General features: G+C 38.3%; 4 protein-coding genes across 5 annotated transcripts; 2 read left to right on the top strand and 2 right to left on the bottom strand.

Moving 5' to 3' along the window:
- Positions 1–227: 227 nt before the first annotated feature.
- LOC105967694 (11S globulin seed storage protein Ana o 2.0101) lies at positions 228–2,305 on the top strand. Its single transcript, XM_012992313.2, has 3 exons — positions 228–673; positions 1,168–1,888; positions 1,979–2,305. The coding sequence occupies exons 1-3, from the start codon at positions 478–480 to the stop codon at positions 2,130–2,132; spliced, it is 1,071 nt and encodes a 356-aa protein (XP_012847767.2). The 5' UTR covers positions 228–477; the 3' UTR covers positions 2,133–2,305.
- Positions 2,306–2,847: 542 nt separating this feature from the next.
- LOC105967697 (vesicle transport v-SNARE 12) lies at positions 2,848–5,673 on the bottom strand. Of its 2 annotated transcripts, none has more exons than XM_012992317.2 (6): positions 5,457–5,673; positions 5,166–5,285; positions 4,221–4,279; positions 3,944–4,129; positions 3,233–3,403; positions 2,848–3,138 (listed from the first exon to the last, which is right to left on the bottom strand). In XM_012992317.2, exons 2-6 carry the CDS (start codon positions 5,260–5,262, stop codon positions 2,986–2,988), a joined length of 666 nt encoding a protein of 221 aa, XP_012847771.1. In that variant the 5' UTR covers positions 5,263–5,285; positions 5,457–5,673; the 3' UTR covers positions 2,848–2,985. The 2 variants fall into 2 exon arrangements, with proteins under 2 accessions (XP_012847771.1, XP_012847772.1); XM_012992318.2 differs by having other exon boundaries at positions 5,166–5,280; positions 5,457–5,596.
- Positions 5,674–7,958: 2,285 nt separating this feature from the next.
- GN (sec7 domain-containing protein) lies at positions 7,959–14,543 on the bottom strand. Its single transcript, XM_012992165.2, has 3 exons — positions 14,186–14,543; positions 12,359–13,164; positions 7,959–11,886 (listed from the first exon to the last, which is right to left on the bottom strand). The coding sequence occupies exons 2-3, from the start codon at positions 13,091–13,093 to the stop codon at positions 8,266–8,268; spliced, it is 4,356 nt and encodes a 1,451-aa protein (XP_012847619.2). The 5' UTR covers positions 13,094–13,164; positions 14,186–14,543; the 3' UTR covers positions 7,959–8,265.
- A 1,707-nt stretch (positions 14,544–16,250) lies between these two features.
- Positions 16,251–17,647, top strand: LOC105967666 (putative xyloglucan 6-xylosyltransferase 3). The gene has a single exon (XM_012992283.2). The coding sequence runs from the start codon at positions 16,251–16,253 to the stop codon at positions 17,556–17,558; it is 1,308 nt and encodes a 435-aa protein (XP_012847737.2). The 3' UTR covers positions 17,559–17,647.
- Positions 17,648–17,681: the final 34 nt, after the last annotated feature.

Genomic DNA, 17,681 nt, shown 5'->3' with positions numbered 1-17,681 from the left:
GGAACACGTGATCGAATCACGTAACATATTTCGCTTGATTTCAGATAATCAGATCACACAAGATAAAATCGTATTGTAATCTTATTCGGATCAAATTGTAGAATTGGATATAGATTATGAGATTACACAAGATTAAATTACTCTAATCCTATTCGGATCAGGACTCAATTGTATAATTAAATAATATAATATAATTAATAAAAAGGAGATTTCCACTTTATTCCAACGTGTGTGTTTAATTACAGTTAAGTAACAATTAAACACGTTTCTAAACAAATCCGAACGTGGATAAGAAGTTACAGAATCCTAATTCCACAATATCAGCAGATCGAGTTTTATTCGATTACAAACACTATCTGCTCTCTATAAATACCAAGCGGTATGCGTTCCCCTTTGGCATAAAAAGTTGGCAATTCTCAGTATTCACTCAATTAAATTTGCATTAATTCTAGTTTTAGGTTTTAGAGAGAGAAAGAGATGGAACTTGATTTGACACCACAGTTGGCGAAGAAGCTGTACGGAGGAGATGGTGGCGCGTACTACGCGTGGTGCCCTAACGAGCTTCCCATGCTCCGCGAAGGCAACATCGGCGCCGGAAAGCTCGCCCTTGAGAAGAACGGTTTTGCTCTGCCTCGATACTCCGATTCTGCTAAGGTTGCTTATGTGCTTCAAGGTAATTTTCATAATTCGGATCATCTTTGTTTCGATTATTTACTATTCGAGAACGAATTTGATTAGATCTTCATCTTCTACCTATTTGTTAATTTCTGCTTTGATCGCTCTGATAAATTAAATCCTTTTTTTTTTAAATCTGTGTTTTCACGCGTTGTTTTCTAATTGAACAAATATCATGAATCCAAAATTTTGAATTCCATGATCGCATAAACGTTTTTGATGCTTTTTGTCTTCACCATGAATAAATGAATTTATTCGCGCCTCTTTTGCTAGAAAGTTGACAGTGATTTGAAAATAAAGTAATTAGGAACTGGCTAAACCTTATCTAATAATAATGATGCTCGCCAACAATTTATACGTGCTTTAATGATTTCAGTTGTTTTCATTCATTCCATGATTTCATTGCCCTATTGTATGATTGATGACATAGTTCTTGCAAATCAATGCATACAAGTTGTTTGATGAATTGAATTTTTTAAAATTGTTATACAGGCAGTGGAGTGGCAGGTATAGTCCTCCCCGAAAAGGAAGAAAAAGTGCTCCCAATCAAGAAGGGAGACGCCATAGCCCTCCCATTCGGAGTAGTCACATGGTGGTACAACAAGGAAGACACCGAGCTAGTCATCCTCTTCCTTGGCGACACCTCAAAAGCCCACAAATCCGGCTCCTTCACCGACTTCTTCCTAACAGGTCCCAACGGAATCTTCACCGGATTCTCGACGGAGTTTGTCGGCAGGGCATGGGACTTGGAAGAGAGCACCGTCAAGACACTCGTCGGCAGCCAATCAGGAAACGGGATTGTCAAGCTCGACTCCACCTTCAAAATGCCAGAGCCCAAAATTGAGCACTACAACGGAATGGCGTTGAACTGCGAGGAAGCTCCCTTGGATGTGGACATCAAGGATGGCGGCAAAGTGGTGGTTCTCAACACCAAGAATCTACCATTGGTGGGAGAAGTTGGGCTCGGTGCAGATCTTGTTAGGCTCGACGGTAGCGCAATGTGCTCTCCAGGTTTCTCGTGTGACTCTGCTCTGCAGGTCACTTACATTGTAAGGGGAAGCGGCCGTGTGCAAGTTGTTGGTGTAGATGGGAAACGTGTGCTCGAAACAAGGCTTAAGGCTGGCAATCTATTCATTGTGCCGAGGTTCTTTGTTGTTTCGAAGATTGCCGATCCAGAGGGTATGGATTGGTTCTCCATCATCACTACTCCCAAGTAAGTTCTAATCTATTTAATTTGCAAGTGTTTCTTTTCTTTTTTGCTTTAAATATTTTTCTAATGTGTGTGTTGTTGTGATAATTGTAGTCCTATTTTCACTCATTTGGCCGGACGGACATCGGTTTGGAAGGCGCTGTCGCCGGAAGTTCTGCAGGCGGCTTTTAATGTTCCGGCGGATGTGGAGGAGAAGTTCACCTCCAAGAGGAAGGCTGAGGAGATCTTCTTCCCACCACCAAATTAATCTAGTTGCTTTATTTCGAGTTTTATTTTATTTTTAGGCTAAAGTAGAAGTTAAGTTGAATTTCTTTTCAGTTGATTTTTTGATTTTACTTTGGTTTTATTTTAGGACAAAGTAGAAGTACTATTTCATTTCAGTTGATTTAACAAGTAATAATATTTCAGTGGTTTTTCTTTCTTTTTTTTTTTTTTTTTATCTATTTTGCACCACGTCTCTATTCTCACATCCCAATTAGTCTGATTAAGAGTTAATTATTAGCCAAAAAATTAATCAATCCAATTTAATCTAATCTTGTTGCACAATTTGTCAAATTCAATCCAAGATCACAACAAACAATTCAATTCAAACTGAAAACCCTAACCTGAACAGTTGCAGTTGCATAAAAGGATCAAGTGGTTCGACCTTGAAAAATGACCTATGTGTCGACAAAGTACGACAAAGTACTCCAATCAACAGTTGCCACCTCATACCCTCTTTCTCCAGGTGGACTGATCTTCCAGCTCAACCCCACCTTGATTAGTTGATCAAAATACTTCAAATCTAAATAAATCCGACGAGGACTTAAAGCTTAACCTATAGTCAAGTTCATCACTCTAGCTCCAGTTGGCTAGGCTAATTTTCATCTTTCTATCTACAATCATCATACAAAAGTAAGCCAAGCTCGAAACTTGGAACTTTGGACCAAAACTGAAATTTGCGGAAACTAGGAAAAGGCGTATTGTATCATAGCAACTTGAATTAAAATCATTTCAAGGAACAATCATGCTGTACAACATCGTTTTCAAACAATACACGAGCAATCACACCGCACGACACATGGTATAATAAGGGTACACGCATAATCAAGTTTTGCAAATCAGTGAAAAAATTTGAAGTACATGACGACAATAATCGCCAAGATAAGTGCAGCAATCACAGCGCCGACGATCCACTTATTCCTGCTAATCCTTCTAGACATTGAAGTCAATACCTTTTTACTCCTATCAATGGCGCTGTCCACATCGTAAAGCTGCAAATACAAAAAAGCAAATCACACCAAAATCAACCTCTACTACAACCAACAATACTAGGAAATACCACATTATTAGAGGGTTAGAACATGCCTTCTTGTGAGAATGTAAGAGAGTTTCACGTTGCTGCTGCAAATCTTCAAGGATTGACACTCCAAGCTCCTCTGTTTCCAGTGCAGTTCTCCGACTCTCCCTTATTCTGTCACTCGATTGGTTCAGCCTCTCAGTTGACATCGTCAATCTATCCCTTTGATTTGCATTCGCCTATCGATATTAAAAAAAAATATACAGTTATTTAGGAGAAATGCTATGCATGCCAGCAAGGTTTGCAGAGAAAAGATCTTATACATAGATCATAGATGTATAATGTTGGGAAACAAGGAAGAGGTTGAGAAATAGAGAGTAAACATAAAACAACGAATGATTTAAATTTTAGGTGAGAAATATAAGTATGAGAAGAATTAACGCGCTAGCGGTAGATAAGCAAATCCACCATCCTTCCTAATTAATTCTTTTAACCTTCCCTTTAATGTAGGTTAAAAACCCAATCCATGTACGATAGATAAATCTGTTTACATAGTATACAAGTGTGTATAAATGCAGATCCATAGATATTTATATGTGCATGCATGTGTGTGTGTTCTGCACTAAAATGAGTATTCCTAATTTCCTAGGCAACACGACTAGATGCACAACTAATTTACCCGATCCCAGCAAAATTCAACTGCAAGTTTCCACTTACGTATAAACTATTTCGATTAATTGAAAGGAAAAAAACGTCAAGGAAAGACAATCCGGGCATACCTCATGGGCACCAGCCATTCCAGATTCTAAGTCTTCATGGGCGGGCTGATTGGAATTAGGCATAGTCAGTTTCTTCACTTCTCTTTTCAACTTATTCAGATCAGATTTATATTCCCTAAGCTTAGCAAGTAAAGTGGCTTTCACACTTGGCTGCAAACTTCTAGCCTCGAGATCCATTTTCCGAATCTAGTAAATACAAAAATTAGATATTTATCTAAGATTGAGAATCAACAAAATTGCAATTGCGTAGCAATTGCAGTAAGAGGTTGTGCATTACCAGAACATCAGCATCGTCCAATCCTGCTTGTATTACAGAAACTTCTTGTTTCTTTTTCTCTGCAGAACACCGTAACATAAGCACCAGTTCACAAACAGAACAACCCCGAATGACAAAAATATGATAACGGACAAACAATATAGCCTCAGATCATTTAGCAAAAAAATACGTGCTGAATTAATCAATGGCCCATAGATGGAGGATTCTTCATCTGTTTCTTAGAAATAAAAAATAAAATCTAGCAAACAAATTTGACTGTTTGGATTATCACTCGGAAGATATCATGACATAGATACACATAAGCCTCATATTATATTGCTCATATTTAATTCTTCCATCGCTATTAGAGCATAACAAATATGATTCAGGAGAAGAACGTTGAGTTCATCGTGCATCACACCACACAACACACATCCTAAAAAAAAAAATTGTGTCGTCATACTTGATGATTTTTATGTGCCTCGTCGAAAGATAACCATCTTCTATTAACTACACGGTTTCAACTAATTTCTTTCCTCGATGCCAACTATTCAAAAAATCCAGACCCATATACTCTGACAAATTCATAAATATAAATCTATAGATCAAAATAAACTTAATTGAGAAACACCATCCCTCCATTTATTTCGGGGAAATAGCATCAATCACTCAAGAGCAAAATCCTACCATTTCAGATTTTTTCGTGCCCAAACAGAACAAAAAGCATACTCTGTAAATTATTCCATTTCAACAAATCTCTATCCAGAAAAAAGATGCCAATAACTAACACAAACTAAACCCTAACCTCAGCAACATCACAAACAGAACACAGAAAACAAAATTAAAAAATAAATAAAAAATTACCCCCTTTCTGCAGAAGAATATCAACAATATACAACTGACCAGAATCAAATAACCATATATTTTAATTTAGGAAGAGAAAACATTCAATTACTTAACACTAACCTCCATCAGGAAGAACAGCAGCAGAATTGCATTTTCTCGACAAATTTGCAGACAGCTCACAGTACTGCCTTTCATATCCTTCATAAACCAGACTCATCTTTCCTCCGCCACCACTCTTCACTTCAAATATATATACACAAATAATCAGAGAAAGAAGATCAAAAGGCTGATTAACGCTGTGCAACTTTAATTAATTCTACTTCACGAAATCTGAGGATAAAATTAACCGAATCAGAAAACTTCTATACACATATATACATACATGTGCGGAACTTCTGGTATAAATTATACCTGAAATATGTGAGTCCGCAAAATTAACGAGCGAGTTGACTCAGATCACAGGTGAGAGAGTAGAGAGAGAAAATATATATTGTACTGAATTTGGACGAAAAGTTTGATTGCGTTAATCGAGAGAGGGGAAGAAATAGAATAGGAAGGACAAAGTTGTTTTGCTATTGCCTATTAGACCCTTCAACTTCTAAGTAATAGCAATTTACTCCTACAATTTCTGATGGCCAGGAAAAAAGTTCGTGTAATTATTTATTTATTTATTTATTTATTTTTTTCTTTTGTTATCTATATATATATATATAAAAAGACAATACCTTGCTTCATTTTCTGACAAGTTGGCTTGTGTTCATTTTGCAAAATCGGTAGTGTTGGCTTGTGTTCTTTTCCCATTTCATGTTGAACCGTTCGTTTTTCAGAACTTATTCGCTCTCGCACTATAGTTATGTAATTGGCAAGGAGTTAATAATTGAATTTGTTTTACCAATTTTGGATCTGAATGATGTCTAACCTGATCATTTCCAGCATGCATATGGTGATTTATATCTTTCAATTATCTCATCATCAAGTACGTGTAACTGATAGATAGTATTGTGGTGATTTTATAAATTCCACCCATTTGATTTTATTGGTATGTGATAATTTTTGATAATCTTATATATAAATGGAATTACCAGTTGGGTAATCCTAGGGCCATTTCTGAGATTGAATATCGACCATAAAGCATATACATGTACACCACCTCATATGATTTATGCAAAGAACATTCATATATTGCGGATTTTGTGGGAAAAAGAACACATAATTAAGTATAAATTGAGACAAGTAAAAGAGATGGTGTTGGCAGTTTAGTGGGGTTTAGGTTTTTTTTAAGGATCAGAGGGTGTTTGGGGTTGGGGGGTCTCAGGTGAATTGAAATTAAGAAATCAAATAAAATCGAAATGAAGAAGGTAGGATAAGATGGCTATGGTTTTGTTTTCTTCTTTTACATTGTCTTTTGTTCAAATGTAGAGAGAAGTAAGCTATATTAATTGATCGAATTATCGTTTAGTATTGTAATTATTTGAGGCAAAATCTCAGGGCAAATAAGCTACACATTATGCCACTAGCCACATGATTTAATTATGCTCTATTGTGTACAGTAAGAATTCGTTTCTGATTTAGAAATTCAGAGGGAACAAACGTTGGAGAGACGTCTGATGGTGATTTTCAAAATCATTGGTTTAAAGCAAAGGGAAGGTGTTTGCATACCTTATCCGAATAGTAAGCTCACTTGGCTGCTGCAGGTTTGACTCGACACCTATTCAATCAGCTATTTAAGATTTCATTCAATTATGTGGCTACATTACATAGCAGCTTTCAATTCCTCATAGTTGCCAAAATCATTGTCGTTTTAAAAGTTTCAAGTTTTCAAATATTGCCAAAATGGCAACAACATGACATTAATGTCCGTATGATTTATTAAATGTGACATTCCATTGGCAATTTACTATATTGAGAGATTACTATTCTCTTAAAGTTGTAATAATACAGAGATCATTTGGGTTATTGGATGGCCAGATTAGATTAGCAGCAGAAAGTTCCATCGAAGAACCACATATCAAGTTCCGCTAAAAGGTAATATATTTTCATTATTATTTTATTCATGGGACACAAATTTTCTTGATGATAAATTTTGTCTATACATACTCACGAGAGATATATCCCCATTCAGTTGGCAAATTCTGAGCCTGTGAAAATGGAGTGATAGAATTTGGAATTAAGAGGTGGGCTTGCTGAGGAAGGCCAGTTTAAGTTATTCGATCAAAGCGGCGGAACTTTAATTTGAAGTCATTATATTTATTTTATGCAGAATATTTGGAGTATTTATTTTGTGCAACATTTCTATAATAATTATGAATAAATGTATACACTAAAAAAATATATTGAAAATGTATACACATGAAGTCCAAAATTATTACATTATTTTGCAAATTTCAAAACTACCAATATGGATACATGTAATTCATCATAATTTTAAGTATTCTGATTGTAGCTACATATTGGTACAAGTTATCATATTTCAAGTATTTTATTGTTGAATTTCCTAAATATTTAATTACATATTTTTTGTTAGATATATTTAATTCATTATAATATTTAACATATTAAATATTATAATTTTAGAGTGTAATATCTTTGAAATATATTGTGTGATAAGTTTCGAAAATATCCACTTTGCATAAATTCCATAGTGACAAGAGAAAAAAAAAAAAAAATATATATATATATATATATATTATTTAAGTTGGTACTTAAATCAAACAGAATGGACTTTGGCTTTTTACCGAATTCTATCATATTATATATCAATTATCGAAAATAGTATTCCCCGTGCATCGCACGGGTGAAATACTAGTTTAAATAATTTATTCACTCCCAAGGAATTATGAAAAATTAAAAAATAAACGAAAAGATTTTTTTAGTAATCTAAAAACATCAGACCGAATGCAAACTACAACACTCTCAGCATAAAACAAAAGGAGTTAGAAAAAATTAACATTCTGTACAAATATAAGCCACCAGTCTCTGGAAAGAAGATGCTCAACTTCCTCCATCACAAATTCAAGCCAGTCTTCGTATTTTTCGGAAGACAAAAATCGAAGCCAAATCCTACACCATAAAAGCACTCAGTTAAAAGATTACATATTCGAAAATCTCAACCCTACCGAATTAACACCACTAATCTAAACGGTACAAATGTGGTAAATTTTTTCACCGAAGCGAAAAAAAGAAAATGGAAAGAAGGGGTCACGTTGCGATAAACATTATGCTATTCGGTTTGACCGGAAGCAGATTCGCCCAAAACGGGGCTAGACTGTAAAGGCTCCGAATCTAGATTAGGGAACACTTCCGATTGTAGAGATGGAAATATCTTATTCACATGCAGCCATGTTTGTTCCCACACGTTGTCTCCCCCGAGAGTACTTGTCGGAACGAGCACTCCCTTTGTCTTCATAACAAGAAGTGTGTTCTTTAGAAGCTCGGGGATTAATTCCAAAAGCTTCTCACCCCTTTTAACCTTCAGCTTCATATACTTCTCCATCCGACCAATCACGTTACGCCACAGTTTGCAGAAGCTCGATAACTGTGACAGCTCGTTGAGTAAATGTAGGAACACTTTTGTTAGCAGCTTCAGTGCAAGAACGAGTGTCCCTTCTATGTTTCTGTATTCCTTTTGAGTCTGAGGGTTCCCCTGTGCGATTTCAGCCAAGTCGTCAAGCATAGTGAATATAACCATTTCGAAACACTGTGGCCAGAGGCCAAGTGGGAGGTGAATTTCATCTACTCCGGTTAAGCACATTTGTAGAGATAGAAGAGCGTGGTTTCTAACTTCTTCTCTTTGGTCCAGACAAACTTTCCTCAAACCCTGGACAAGCCTCAGCCACATCTCCCCAATATCCTGACACAGTTTCGCAGCTTCTGCTTCGGCCGTACCTTCCCTAGCATCTTGCGCCCACCGCACCAAACAAGAAACGGACCCCGCCATAAGATCGACAGACTGGATCGATCTATCTGTCTGCCCCACACGAGACTCTGCAAATTGCCTCGCTGCATCTGCACAGAGCACGAAATTAGCTGGAGAAAGGTGAGCCCCATCTGCCATTATGAACGTGAGGGCTTCGAATCCCGATTCAGAAGCATCCGGGTGCCTAGCTGTGATAGAGAGTAACGAAGCAATCGTTCGCCAGCCCATTGGAGAACGAATGTGTGTTGCGTTTGCTTTGACTAATCGGCTGACCTCCTGAGTAATCTGCTCGCAGTATTGATCGGCGACTCGTGCGTCGAGCTTGAGAACAAGCTGCAGCGATCTCAGAAGCTCATCTGCCAAGTTCTCCTTGTATGGAAGCAGTCTCTGGCAAATACGAAGAAGTCCAAAAACAGCCTTCTCGACTAAAGCACAAGCCACTACTGTCGATTGAACTATATTAGCTATGTGCTCATAAACACCTTGCCAGAGAAGCCCAATTCTATCACGGTTGTTCAATGTAATTGCAATTAGCAATTCCAAGCAGAAAACTGCAGTGTCCTCATCCTCAGGCGAGGTGCTTCCCTTCTGCGGTCGCCCAGCGGCCCATATGAGTGCTCGTGCAAGCTGTAATAATGAATCGGCATGCAGGAACTTGCTCTCAGTGAAAATACTGTCAATATGGCACTTCTGAATAGTCTGGAGTGTGCGTTGATGGGCAGCCAGTTGTTGTTCAGTGGGCTGAGATCTCGGCTCTTCAGTATCTAGAGAAAGAAGTTGACTGAAACGACCCATCAGGCCCGAAGACCGCCTAGGGGTACCGATAGATTGCATATGAGCGGAAGATAGTGAGTTTGTGAGAGGCTTGCCATGTGAACCAGGATCAGACGACAACTCCGAATCATCGGCTGCATCACTGGCCACACGAGCAGGTAGAAGGCCAAGCTTGTGCAATCTCAAGATGCAGTCCAGAATATTTCTCCAGCCAGTACGGATAAAATCTCCATATCTATTTGCGATAGTGAAAACCGTAACAGTTGCCATTCTAGCTTTTGCATCATCGCCAAAGGCTAGAACGGGCTCCTCCACAGATGAGGGATTCAACAACGTTGTAAACTTGCACAGGGACACTACAAGATCGTCCAAAACATCTTCGAGATGATGGCATGCAGATATCTTTGCAACAGCCAAGAATCCGTCGATGCATGTTTGGTAGACATCCTCGTACTCTGCATGATCGAACACCACAGAGATGGCGGCAATCGTCGGACCAGACATGATTGCAAACATGTCATGGTCGAGGTAGGCTCTGGAATCGGAGACGATGTACGGAGAAGTTTTTCTGGACTTGTGCATCAAATCAATCCATCGGCTAGGAGTCATTTCAGCGAAACCAGCTCCTTGTTCAGGTGTCGTGCGAATCTCATTCTTGCATATTGAGTAGTAAAGCTCCGACAGGAAATCGCGAGGGAGGTCATTACCTCCATTAATATGCCGATTATTCCTGATGAAATCCTCTTCGGTCATCTTTTTCTTCACCTGTACATTATGCTGATCCGTGTTAAGCATTATGAGGGAATAAGACAACAAAAGAGCAGCATCTCTATTGGCTAAAATCAGTGGGGATTGCTCGTAATATCTCCCTGAGAATGCCTCCAGCACTCTTTGTATCTTCTGAGATTCTCCAGGTAGTCGAAAAGTCTCCAGAAAGAGCCTTAATGCGGTATCCAGGTTCATGTCCTGGAAATCAAATGTTCCAGCAAATTCATTCAGAACCTGAACGCAAAATTCATCATGATTTCCAAGAAAATCTCCAACTAGATTTTTATCTAATCCAGCAGTATAGCGGAAAAAGCAAGCAACACTCTGTGGATCAAGTTTCTCAGGCAAAAGATATGTCCCTTGAAGAAATTCTAGCCCTTTCTTAGGATCTCGGTTAAAGTGATCAGCTCCAATCATCAACCTTCTTTTGATGTACTTCCTTCTACGAACAAAAGGGACCCAATGTTCAGGATCACCATAATTCTCACATTTCACCATCCAAAACGGAGTATACTCCTGAAGATTCACAGGCGTTAGTTCAGAACCAACTGATCCATTGCCTATCCTCTCAGCCATTCCCTGAATCACAGCAATAAGACCGTCTAACGCAAGAATATGCATGCTGGACAAAGGGCAATTCACAGGAAAAGCACTCTTTGACAATAAATTGGCAAGCTCTTCGAACACATTACCACACGTTATATCACAATCCAAATTCGCGTACATTTCTACCATGAAGGTTTTCTGCCTACAGAAATCAACTAGAGCCTCCATTGCAACCTCCTGCTGCTGGTACGAAGCTCCAAATCGACTTTGTGAAAGTCTTAAGATCACACAGGAAAAGAAAGCTTCAAGCTGAAGCTTCAGCTCAGTGCGCAAATGCTGATATAGGTTGAGCACAATGCTACAGACCATAGATAGAATCAAGGGACTCATTGACAACCCAAACTGCATGAGGTTACGGAACAATTCGTCCTGTATCAAACTCAATAATCTAGGATGATGTCGGATAGCAGGGCCACCTAATTCAATTGCTGAGTTGATCAAACCCAAGGCAAAAAGAGGTACATCTTCATCAAATGTTAAAGAATTTGCTCTGAGACCCATCCCTGTATGCTCAACAACGTTTAGCAATGAACAGAGAAAATGAAATATTTCAACCATGCAGGGCACACCATAAGGTTCTGTCATTAAATGCAGATCATAAGGAACTGCATCCTTCCCATTATCATTCCTGGGAATACTTTCATCCATCATACCACCAATGAGGCCAGATGAAGCAGAATTATAAATGCCAGATGAGAGTTGGCCATCAAATTCAGAAGCTCCACTGCCATTTTCTGATTTACCGCTGAAGTTATAATCCGTATCCAAACCAGCATTCTGCACAAAAAGTGAAGAATGTAAAGTAAAGGAAGAAAACAAATAAAGAAAGAATGAGTACAAATTCCACATGAAGTCCTATATGCATATTGACAATGCTGGTCCAGCATGGTTTTAGTTGTGTCTTGAACACACATGCACTTTGATGTTTGCAAATTACAGAAAAAAATCAACTAGTCCAATGATTGTTTTACCAAATGCGAAACTACGAAGAATAATCTGATCCAGAAACCCTAATCAGTTGATCTTCTTCGAGACCGCACTCACATGCAAGCACACAAATAGATGAACATAGAAAATGTGAGGTTCTTAACCCTTAAGGTGGTACCTAGAGTCTCTCGCTTTGGGAGTCGAACATACACATTAAAGGTTCATCATCAAGTTATCTAAAAAATTCTCCTACTTCTTCTTAATGGAACCAACAGAATCTAGACTTCCAGAAAATCATAATCAAGAAAAAGCTGATACGTACCTCATTTTTCACTGAACTGCCTCCTTTAACAAGTGACTGTTCTGTGTTGTCAACATCTGGAAGGTGCAAAAAAATGCATCTGACAAGTTCATGCATTGTGTGGCGAGCTATTCGCTGTAATAGTTCACCTTTACTTCCAGCTTGATGAACGACTCGGAAGCAAGTGTTTACAATGGTACAAACATGCTGATTACTCAACATAACTGATGCTTTACTTTTCATGCAAGCCAAAAGAACCTGAAGTATCTTGGTCAATACAACTTCTTCAGATGCAGGGTCAGTTACCTCGAATCTGCAGCAGGTAACAGCATCAACTACCAGATGCATGGCATCATCAACGTTGACAGTATTTACATCGAGCACATCAAGAGTCAAAATCTTGTAAATAGACGACAATGCAACACCGGTAATTGGAGCACCTGTTTCATCTGACCGAATTACATCAAGAAATGGCTGGAGATACAAGGAAGGGTTGACGGATTGCCACTCGTGCTGCCATGAAAATATTTGTCTTCTCAATGTTTTAAGAGATTGAATGAGAGTGTGCTCCAACTGGTCATCACCCGATACATAACGACCTCCCCATCTCACATTTCTCCTCATGACCGCAAGCACAGCTCCTATCTCTGAATTAATCATACATCCCAATGCGGACTTATTGGAAGAAGTAGCCTCACATTCTTCTGGTTCTTCTTCAATTGCATTGATACTAGATTGTAGCCTTAAACGACCCATCGGTAACTAACTTGGACAAACTTTCAGCTTCAACTGGTAATCAGAAATACTTTTTAAGGGACCACGGCAATCTAGAAAAAAATCATGAAAAGTATATGTATTAGCATTGTAACATTGAGGTCCTACAGTCAAATAACACCCTTTCAGAAAATACAGGAAAAGCATAAAAGTAGTACAAACAATGGTGGGTGATTCTGCGTATATATATATTCTCCATTCATAAAATAATGGGTTTTAGATCTGGCATATTGACTCTATTATACAGTATTAAGGATCAGACTTAAGGGTGCAAGAAAAAATGAAGCCCAGCAACAACGCTGCTTTAATCCTCCATCGTCGGGACTTCATTGCTTCGTACAGCAAAATGCCGTGCTAAGATACAGTTCCCGTCATGCTCTACTAGCTACCGGACTAATTTCTACACTTGGTACATATGCTTTCTCCAAGAAATTTCAAGTAATAGCATTACAGCAGTAGGATAAAATAAATAAACATTCATCAATTACATATTCAGAAAACCAATCCAAACTCAGAAATAAATTGCTACAGATCTACCCAAAGATATCAATACAAGTTGATTCACTACTGATCATGGCAGGTAACTCAAGGATGAAATTGGAACTATTCAATCACTAGCAAATGATGATCCACTTCCACTAAAATCCAACTTAGGAAACGAACATCGACAGCCAAATTCAGTCTAATACTACCAAATCCGTGGTTCAAACACCCTAAACAATATTACAACTCGAATCAAAACTTAATACACCGAATCGCAACACAAATTTGCGTCTTAACCTTGATTACACTTTAGCCACAATTACTAACTGTCACAGTGACATTATCTAGCCATCGCCCGGAAAAAAACACCTATAACAAAATCACCCAAATTCCAAGGCAAACCTCATGACTTATTATTACTGTTACTTCAATTTTCCAACCACACAATGCAGTAACAAAAACCAGTGAAGAATCAACAGCTACACCCGAGTTTCTAAACATTATACTATCATGAATGCGATACTCAAATCAGATATCTTCATACAGAATCAGCAGCGGAAAAATCGGATAAACAATTGAACATAAACTCACCTCCGGCGAGCAGAGAAGACAAGTCAAGTGCAGATCCGTGGCTTTGACGGACGAAATTACGGTTCCCGGCGGTGATATTAGAGAAATAAACCGCCGGTAGATTCACAGTTTGACTGCTAGCAAAGAGTAACCAGTTGCTAAAGAATAGAAAGAAAAAAAAAATGGATGAAAAATTAGGAAAAAAAGGTGGAGAGAGAATATGAATATATGATTGAAAGAAATTAAAAATAAATAAAAAATTAAAAAGGAAAGGGGGTGAGGAAAAAGAGAAAGGTCAACTGAACGACGTCGTGCCCTCGTCTAGAAACCTTAAACGGAATTCTTTACATTTTTTATTTTTATTTTTATTTTTCCTTTTCGTTTTTGTCACTTATTTTGCTTTATGTGAAATAAAAGTTATTTATTGCTAATACCTATAATTATTTATTACTACATGGAAAAACTTGCTATTATTTCTACAATAGAAATTGATTGTAAATTTTGAAAATTGTTCATTTTCTTTTAATTTAATTAGGTAATTAGGGGATACATTAGTGAATAATGTATTAATGTCGTTCGTTATACATGATTTTTTTACTGTTATATCCTCATTTTTACTAACTTCTTTTAAGGGTAAATTACGAGGAAAAAAACCTGAATTTAGGTAAAATTATGAAAACCACCACAATTTATCCATAATTACTAAAATACCCCCTAACATTTGTTTCCATCTTATACAATCCCTTGGCTTACGGTGTGATTTGTTCACGAAATTTTTTTGAGTTCGGGGAATATTTTTTGAAAAATATCAATTATACCCCTGCAGACGTTGAGTTTCTTTTATGCTACTTTATAAAGGTAAATATTAGTCTCATTTTACTAACTTTTTTTTAAGGGTAAATTACGGAAAGAAAAATCTTAATTTAGGAAATTTTATAAAAACACTACAACCTATCCGTAATTACTAAAATACCGCTATTGTTTGTTTTCGTCTTACACCTACCCGTTACTGTGTGGTTTTTCACGAAATCTTTTTGAGTTCAGGGATATTTTTTGAAAAATGACAATTATACCCCTACATATGTGAAGTTTCTTTTATGCTACATTTTTAAAGGTAAAAATTACCCTCAAACGGATAATAGTAATACTAAAAAACTGAGAATAGACCATTATATGAAGAATAAATATTCCGTTTAAAGGCCCTAGAGGGTAATTTGAGTAAACTGCAAATACTACCCCTGTGTTATCTCGAAATAGCGAAAACCCCCCTGTGATAAATAAACTAGCAAAAACCCCCCTGTGAAATTTAGTCAAAGGCAGAATCCCCCCTAGCTGATTTTTTAGACTTGAAATGACAAAATTGTCCCTCAAAATGTATTTATATATATACATATTATATGTATATTTATTCTTTTTAATTTGTTTGTTTAGAAATGAAAAAAAATAGTAAACAACTAAATTGATTATTTTTTAAATAAAATAATTAAAATATTTATAAAATATAAGAATTTATTAATTGCAAGACTCCAGGGGTATTTGTGTCTTTTTATATCAAGTCAACCCTCAAATAGTTCCATAGGGGGGTTTTTGCTATTTAAATAATTTTACAGGGGAGGTTTTTGCTAGTTTATTTATCACAGGGGGGTTTTTGCTATTTCGAGATTACACAGGGGTAGTTTTTGCAGTTTACTCAGGGTAATTTCTATCTCTCAAAAGTAGCATAAAGAAATGTCACATCTGCAATGATAGAATCGACATTTTCCGGAGAATATTCCTTGTAATAAAAAAGATTTCATGGAAATCACATTTGAAGGGGCTTGGTGTAAACATTGGAACAAACGTCGGGGATTTTGATGATTACGGATAACTGGTGGTATTTTTCGTAATTTAATTTAAGTTTAGGGGCTTTCTGTATTACCTTTATTTTATGATTTCAATTTAGCTCCATGCACATAATTCACGATCTGTTCATCATCTTCAATTCGTCATCTCCAAATTCCCAAAATCCAGAAACACACACAACACACACTGCAAAATCTCGCTTGCATTAGAAGGACAACAATTTGACGGGCGCACTACTACGTACATGGGCCTGAAGAGGATCTCATCCACCGCCAGCGCTCTTCCCACCACCGCCGCCACCGCCGTGAGGCGCCGCCGCCACGGCGGCCAAAAATGCGGCAACCTCAAGCTCACGATTCTATGCGGCATCATCACCATCCTCGTCCTGCGAGGCACCATCGGCATCTCACTGCTCTCCTTCCCCTCCGAATCAACCACAATCCCCCGCCACGTGGCAGAGGAAACGGATCGGATCGTAGCCGAAATCCGATCCGGCGAAAACGACGAATCCGAATCCGAACCCGAATCAGTAACCCTAACCAACAGAACCTACACATTAGGCCCCAAAATCATCGACTGGGATTCATCAAGGCAAAAATGGCTCCGGCAAAATCGAGGTTTCCCCAATTACGTCAATGGAAAACCTCGAATCCTGCTCGTAACAGGCTCCCAGCCCGGCCCGTGCAACAACCCGATTGGCGATCATTATCTTTTAAAATCCACAAAGAACAAAATCGATTACTGCAGAATGCACAACATAGAGATCGTCTACAACATGGCTAACCTCGACGAAGAATTATCCGGCTATTGGACGAAACTGCCCCTCATCAGGAAGCTAATGGTTTCGCATCCGGAAGCCGAATGGATATGGTGGATGGACAGCGACGCATTCTTCACCGACATGCTCTTCGAAATCCCGATTGCCAAATACGAGCCCTACAACATGGTCGTCCACGGGTACCCGAATTTACTATTCGAAGAGAAATCGTGGATCGCTTTGAATACGGGGAGTTTCCTTCTCAGGAACCGTCAATGGTCGTTGGACTTGCTCGATTCGTGGGCCCCGATGGGCCCAAAAGGTGTGGTCCGTGAAGAGGCGGGAAAAATTCTAACGGCTAACTTGAAGGATCGGCCTTCGTTCGAGGCGGACGATCAATCCGCGTTGATATACTTGCTGGTTTCAAGAAAGGATGAGTGGATGGATAAGGTGTTCTTGGAGAATTCGTACTATTTGCACGGGTATTGGGTGGGGTTGGTGGATAAGTACGAAGAGTATCTCGAGAGCTCTCATCCTGGATTGGGAGACGAGAGGTGGCCGTTTGTGACTCATTTTGTTGGGTGCAAGACTTGTGGGGGTTATGGCGATTATACGATGGAGAGTTGTTTGAAGAGCATGGAGAGAGCGTTTAACTTTGCCGATAATCAGTTGCTTGATATGTACGATTTCAGGCACAAGGGGCTGTTGAGTCCTGGTGTGAAAAGGATCAGAAGTGAAACTACTCGGCCTTTGGAGAGAAGTTCGATCCGCAGCAATATTGTAGATGTAGTCTAATTCGGAAAAGTATTCGACTTTTTTTTTTAAGGTATTCAACATTCTTTGCATTAATTCAACTGAAATCAGAATCACGGTTCATTTGTGTCGTCTCTTGATCGTGTAGTTTAGACGAATTCATCA

The sequence above is a fragment of the Erythranthe guttata genome, chromosome 12 (assembly GCF_056151865.1).
Source record: "Erythranthe guttata isolate IM_541 chromosome 12, IM_541, whole genome shotgun sequence".
Lineage (NCBI taxonomy): Eukaryota > Viridiplantae > Streptophyta > Magnoliopsida > Lamiales > Phrymaceae > Erythranthe > Erythranthe guttata.
This window is presented reverse-complemented; position numbering and strand designations above follow the sequence as displayed.

Excerpts from the sequence above, each read along its gene's own strand:
- LOC105967694 (XM_012992313.2), top strand. The coding sequence starts at position 478 with ATGGAACTTGATTTGACACCACAGTTGGCGAAGAAGCTGTACGGAGGA. Across the intron at positions 674-1,167 it reads GGTTGCTTATGTGCTTCAAG|GCAGTGGAGTGGCAGGTATA; the intron begins GTAATTTTCATA and ends ATTGTTATACAG. Across the intron at positions 1,889-1,978 it reads TCCATCATCACTACTCCCAA|TCCTATTTTCACTCATTTGG; the intron begins GTAAGTTCTAAT and ends TGATAATTGTAG.
- LOC105967697 (XM_012992317.2), bottom strand. The coding sequence starts at position 5,262 with ATGAGTCTGGTTTATGAAGGATATGAAAGGCAGTACTGTGAGCTGTCT. Across the intron at positions 4,130-4,220 it reads TGGACGATGCTGATGTTCTG|ATTCGGAAAATGGATCTCGA; the intron begins GTAATGCACAAC and ends TGTATTTACTAG. Across the intron at positions 3,404-3,943 it reads GAATGGCTGGTGCCCATGAG|GCGAATGCAAATCAAAGGGA; the intron begins GTATGCCCGGAT and ends TAATATCGATAG.
- GN (XM_012992165.2), bottom strand. The coding sequence starts at position 13,093 with ATGGGTCGTTTAAGGCTACAATCTAGTATCAATGCAATTGAAGAAGAA. Across the intron at positions 11,887-12,358 it reads GCAGTTCAGTGAAAAATGAG|AATGCTGGTTTGGATACGGA; the intron begins GTACGTATCAGC and ends CTTTTTGTGCAG.
- LOC105967666 (XM_012992283.2), top strand. The coding sequence starts at position 16,251 with ATGGGCCTGAAGAGGATCTCATCCACCGCCAGCGCTCTTCCCACCACC.